The sequence below is a fragment of the Podarcis bocagei genome, assembly GCF_964188305.1.
Source record: "Podarcis bocagei genome assembly, chromosome: 8".
Taxonomy (NCBI): Eukaryota; Metazoa; Chordata; class Lepidosauria; order Squamata; family Lacertidae; genus Podarcis; species Podarcis bocagei.
The window spans coordinates 92207436-92213435 of NC_138133.1; the positions used below are offsets into that span (position 1 = coordinate 92207436).

A 6000-nucleotide genomic window follows, 5' to 3' on the forward strand; every position below is an offset into this window, starting at 1 on the left:
CCGAGCCTCTGCCTTGGGTGTCTGCATGCAGGAGGTGCCAGGAGTGGTCGCACGAGATATCGCAGGAACTCACAAGAGGACCCTGAAATTGGTGCCCTGAGTAGGCCTTGCTCCTTCCACCCCAAGCAGGGCAAAGAGCTTAAAAGCTCTTTCCACATCCCAAGCGGAAACCCAGCAGAGAAACAGCTTTCAGGCTCTCTCCCTTGCTTGGATTTAACTTGTACGATTTCAGCCAGTCCCTCTTCAATCGTGCACATAAGCAGAATTTGGCACTTAAGGTCTCTGCTTTATTTTTATTTTTTTAAGTCTCTAGTCCTTCTGACTAGAGGGAAATCTGACAGTGTCTGTCTAGATAGAATCATAGAATCATAGAGTTGGAAGAGACCACAAGGGCCATCGAGTCCAACCCCCTGCCAAGCAGGAAACACCATCAGAGCACTCCTGACATATGGTTGTCAAGCCTCTGCTTAAAGACCTCCAAAGGAGGAGACTCCACCACACTCCTTGACAGCAAATTCCACTGTCGAACAGCTCTTACTGTCAGGAAGTTCTTCCTAATGATTAGGTGGAATCTTCTTTCTTGTAGTTTGGCTCCATTGCTCCGTGTCCGCTTCTCTGGAGCAGCAGAAAACAACCTTTCTCCCTCCTCTATGTGACATGCTTTTATATCTTTGAACATGGCTATCATATCACCCCTTAACCTCCTCTTCTCCAGGCTAAACATGCCCAGCTCCCTTAGCCGTTCCTCATAAGGCATCGTTTCCAGGCCTTTGACCATTTTGGTTGCCCTCCTCTGGACACGTTCCAGTTTGTCAGTGTCCTTCTTGAACTGTGGTGCCCAGAACTGGACACAGTACTCCAGGTGAGGTCTGACCAGAGCAGAATACAGTGGCACTATTACTTCCCTTGATCTAGGAAGGATCTAGATCTTGGAAGCGAGGGTGTTGCTGGACCGGGCTTGCCGTGCCGTGTCCTTGCTGCTGGGCGGAGGCTCTAGGTTTGGCAAAGGCGATGGAGGGAAGAAGGGTCTTGTCCAGAATGTCCCCCACGCCCCCGGTTCCTGACTCTCGCCTTTCCTCTTCCTGCCAGACGTCTGTGCCGACGAGGAAGTGCGGGCCAAACTCATGGAGCTGAAGCACAAGCACGAGGCCATCATGAAGTCCCACGAGAAGCACAAGTCTCTGCTGCAGCGACGCACCTCCAGCGCCGGAAGCCGAGGGTATGGCGTGCGGTGTGGGCTCAATGTGTGGGGCCAGAGGAGCCTGCCAGGCCCAGGAGGGCAGGGCAGGAGGAAGAGGAGTGATAGGGTAGCCGTCTTCAGGCAGCTGGAGATGGAGCAAGCTCAAATGAGAAGAAAGGAGATTCTGAGTTTAGGAGGAACTTTCTGGCTGTGAGAGCTCTTTGGAAGGCTTGGACCTCTCCTTCCTGGGAGGTTGGAGGGGTTTTCCAGCTGTGATTCCTGCTTTGCAGGGGGTGGACCAGACCTTAAGGGTCCCTTCTATAAATTTATGAGTGGGGAGGCAGAGCAAAACCTCTCTGGAGGCGCTCCCCCCATTTTTTAATTGATTTTCCACATTTATAACAAATATAACACAGAAAAGAAAAGAAATTACAATACTGAAAAAACCAAAACTCTTATTACTTCTAAAACCCAATCTAATTTTCATTGTTTTCTGACTTCCTCAAATCCCCCCTAACTGAATTTCATTGTATCACCTTGTAACAGTTCTCCAAAACCATCTTTCTAATAAAATTAACTCCTTCAGTTTACTATCATCTTCTCTTTTCTTAATAGTCTAAATCCATAATGCTGTACAACTCATTCTTATTCTAATCCTAAGCCTATTTGATACTTTCAAGTGACTTCTAATTATCTTAGGTAAAGGTAAAGGGACCCCTGACCATTAGGTCCAGTCGCAGACAACTCTGGGGTTGCAGCGCTCATCTTGCTCTATAGGCCAAGGGAGCCGGTGTACAGCTTCCGAGTCATGTGGCCAGCATGACTAAGCCGCTTCTGGCGAACCAGAGCAGCGCACGGAAACGCCGTTGACTTTCCCGCCGTAGCGGTACCTATTTATCTACTTGCACTTTGACGTGCTTTTGAACTGCTAGATTGGCAGGAGCAGGGACCGAGCAACGGGAGCTCACCCCGTCATTGCGGGGATTCGAACCACTGACCTTCTGATTGGCAAGCCCTAGGCTCTGTGGTTTAACCCACAGCACCACCTGCGTCCCAATCTACTTATATTACAGTATTTAGCTAAATAATCTTTACATTTCTTCCAATCTTCTTTCTGATTGCGGATTCTCCCAGTCAGGTCGGCCAGCTCCAAAAAGTCCAACGTCTGCATCTGCCATTCTTCTGGAGGCTCTCTTTGCTTTGAGAGACTTGTGCAGAAGCGGTTCTCACCCCCTCCCTGCCTCTCTTTCTCTCACTCTCCAGGAAAGTGGTGAGGCGAGTCAGTGTGACCGAGCGCAGCAACCTCTACCGCAAGGAGCACGAGAAGGAGGCCATCGTCTGGCAGCAGCAGGCCGAGCAGCGGGAGAGCGAAGGGGAGGACGAGGACAGGCAGACGGACGCTGAGCTCCAGCCACACGTCTTGGTGAGGGGGGGGCCCTGATCCTGACTGGGGGGGGGGGAGCTTAGCCCCTGCCCTTTTGACTAGCCTTCCGTGTTTGCTCTCAACAGCCATGCCGCTCTGTTGGGACCCTTGTAACAACACATCCCATTTCTATGTCTCCCCCCACAATCAAAACAGCCTCAAAAAACGAAGCAGCTTTGCCTTCGAATCAGCTCCAGCTTGAGTTTCAGTTTAATTGGAGGACTTACTTTTTAATTACTGTATTTTTTGCTCTATAAGACGCACTTCCCCCTCCTAAAAAGTAAGGGGGAAATGTGTGTGCGTCTTATGGAGCGAATGCAGGCGGTTGAGGTCAAGGCGGTGGCCGCCCCTCTGCCACCGCCATGCTGCAGAATGAATGTCCCGAACGTGTAGTAATCAATCAATCAATTAATTAATTAATTAAACTGTCCCAGGATTCATTAAAAAAAGGAGTCTGTCCTTGCGCCCTGCGGCGGTGGTGGTGGGTAGGAGGTACCATGGCTTCATGAGAGCCAGTGTGGTGTAGTGGTTAGGAGCGGTAGTCTCGTAATCTGGGGAACCGGGTTCGCGTCTCCGCTCCTCCACCTGCAGCTGCTGGGTGACCTTGGGCCAGTCACACTTCTCTGAAGTCTCTCAGCCTCACTCACCTCACAGAGTGTTTGTTGTGGGGGAGGAAGGGAAAGGAGAATGTTAGCCGCTTTGAGACTCCTGAAGGGGAGTGAAAGGCGGGATATCAAATCCAAATTCTTCTTCTTCTTCTTCTTCTTCTTCTTCTTCTTCTTCTTCTTCTTCTTCTTCTTCTTCTTCTTCTTCTTCTTCCTTCCTCTGTCCTGGCAGGACGCTGAGCCGGCCATCGTCGTGGAGCCTGGGGAGCAGCTGTCCGAGAGCAACGGCTCAGCCCACCCCAAGCACCTCTACTCCAAGCGCCTGGACCGCAGCATCTCCTACCAGATGGCCACGCAGGACGATCCGCCAGCCGGGCTCAGCAAGGAGAAGGCGCGCCACACCCTGGCCGACCTGAAGCGCCAACGGGCGGCCGCCAAGCTGCAGAGGCCCCACGCGGAGGACTTTTCGCTGGGCCCTGGCGAGGCCCCCAGCCCGGACTCGGAGCACAACTCTGTGTATTTCACAGCGGCCAGCGGGGACCCCCCGCTCCTCAAACTGACCGCCCCGGCGGAAGAGACTCCGGTGGAGAAGAAGCGCTGCTGTCGGCTGATGTGAGCTCAGAGGGAGGCTCTCCTCTTCCTCCTCGGCACCCTTTGAACCAGGCCTTGCGCCCCTCCTGGCTGCGCCTGGCGGGTGCCCGGCGCCTCTGGGGCTTGGATGCAGCAGCCGAAGCCAGCTGCTCCCCAAGGGCTTGTCTGCGGGAGAGGCAGCACCCTAGCCTGGCGGAAAACCCCAGCTCCCCGCGGTCACCGGTGCAGAAATATCACCTGCCAAACTACAGTTCCCTGCATGTTGGTCTCTGGAATGCGGCAATGCATGCTAGGGTGCGCAGTCGCAAGGGAACGGCTTCTCTGTGTTGGAGGAGGCAGCTGTCGGGCAGTTTGGGTGCTCTTGTCAGTTCTGAAGGGAGAGTCCCCGCGCTGCTGTCCTGGCAGGTCTTGGGGACGACGAACAAGGAGATTCTGCTGCGTCCATTGCGCTGGTGCAAGTGGAGGCCAACGCCCTTGTCCCGGTGCTGTTCCAGTGAGCTGCTCTGCCCTTGCACAGGGAAGTGGCGGCAGGTTGTGGCTGCTCCGGAATCGCCTGGAGGAGGCCAGGATTCCTGGGGAAAGGGGACACACGGAGGGAGGGGACCTGAGCGCCTCTGCAGGATCCGGTTTGCATGAAAGCATCCTGAATGTTCTCTGCGGAGTTTTCTGTGTCTCTGAAATGAGTGGGTTGGGTGTTACAAGGGAGCTGGGGATTGTAATGCACCACTTGCCTTCCCGGCGGGAAAGGGGGCAGGAGGGGGGAGGCACACCAACCCTCCCCCAAAAGGCTGCGTGTGGGGCACCCCTTTCCTGTTCTGTCAGGCCCCCTCACCATGCCCTTCTCTTCCTCGGAGCCGATCCGTAGCAGAGAAGAAGTGCGTGCTGGGAAGCGCCAGTCGGGGAAATGGCTTTCTCCTTGGGCAAAGCGGCCCTCAGCTGCTGGAGAGTGGGGCCATTTGTGAGACTGGGGCAGTTGAGGGGGCACCCGTGCCTTGGCAGATGCGAGGAAGGCAAGGGAAGGGGCTTCTCCCCATTGCCCTTCGTTCGAGTCCAGCCCTGGGCGGGTCTGGCAGAGCCGGTGTCTGTGTGCGTCCTGGTCCCTCTGGCCTCTCACTGCCCCTCAAATCCCCGACAACGGTGACCGCAAAGCGTCCCTGGCTGCTTCTGACATGGACAGGGGAAGCAGCCACTAATTTCCTGCTGCCTTAGACGCAGCCCTGGCCTTCTGCCGCTCTCCTGCTCCTGGGTTGAGGCTGCTCTAGCGGCGGAGCTGCTTGCTGGCCCCATAGCCGGCAAGTGGACAGGCCTGCCTCTTCAGAGGGGGGCTGCCTCTTGGGCAAAGCGCTCCTGTTTTGATCATGCCTGGCTGCCTTCAAAAGGCAGTCGCAAGCCTTGTGTCTCGAGGATGTTTCTCTCTGTCTTTACCATGTGGCCTTCGCCAGCCTTTGCACTCCAGCCCCCATCAGCCCCCAGCCGGGCTGAGATCCAGGGGGCAACCAGCTGGCAAAGGCTGCTCGTGGATTTTTCTATTACCTTTTGTACCCTCTTTTGTCTTAAAAAATTGACAGTGTTTTTCTTCTTCTAATGACTTGTTTATATTTTTCATCCTGGTGTTCCCTCCCCCTGTCTTTGATAAAGCAATAAATTCAGTGACCTCTCTCTCTCTCTCTCTCTCTCTCTCTCTCTCTCTCTCTCTCTCTGAGCATCCTCGTCAACCCACCGAGGGCTGGCCACAAGATGGGGTGGGTGCTGGGAATCCGCCCCTCTACTGAGGACCAACTTAGGTGGTCTTTCGGCCTTCCTTCCCCTCTGCACATGCCCAGGAGACAGCTGAATTCCTGCCAGGAGCTTGGCTGTGTTGCATCTCTCCTCCCCCACCCCAAAGGGAAAAAAGAATTCCCAGAAAAAGAAAGAGGGAGAGGAGATTTTCCTCCCCACCGTTCCCCTTTTTCAAGTTCCTCCTACAGGAAAGTGGAGAGCTCCTTTGGGTCTCCTTCCCTCCTGGGGATGCTTTGGTTGTGATTCCTGCATTGCAGGGAGTTGCACCATGTTAGGGCAGTCCATGCGGCCCTTGGGCCTTTTTAGGGGCACTCAGCAACATTTGATGCCCACCCCCAGTGCTGCCATCCCAAAGCCAGGTAAGCAAGGTGCCAGGGCTTGGCAAGGAGGCACAAGGCTCTGGTAGGGTCTTGTAGCCCTCC

The 6000-nt window shown here is 54.5% G+C and overlaps 1 protein-coding gene across 1 annotated transcript in view; it reads left to right on the plus strand.

The window, feature by feature from the left end:
* The window catches only part of PPP1R16A (protein phosphatase 1 regulatory subunit 16A), a 46678-nt gene extending 41220 nt beyond the window's left edge, over positions 1–5458 (plus strand). The window contains exons 9-11 of the mRNA XM_081204741.1: positions 1090–1219; positions 2444–2603; positions 3441–5458. Of these exons, the coding sequence (XP_081060867.1) occupies positions 1090–1219; positions 2444–2603; positions 3441–3824 (674 nt within the window). The 3' untranslated portion in view covers positions 3825–5458. The remainder of the gene's footprint in view (positions 1–1089; positions 1220–2443; positions 2604–3440) is intronic.
* Positions 5459–6000: the final 542 nt, after the last annotated feature.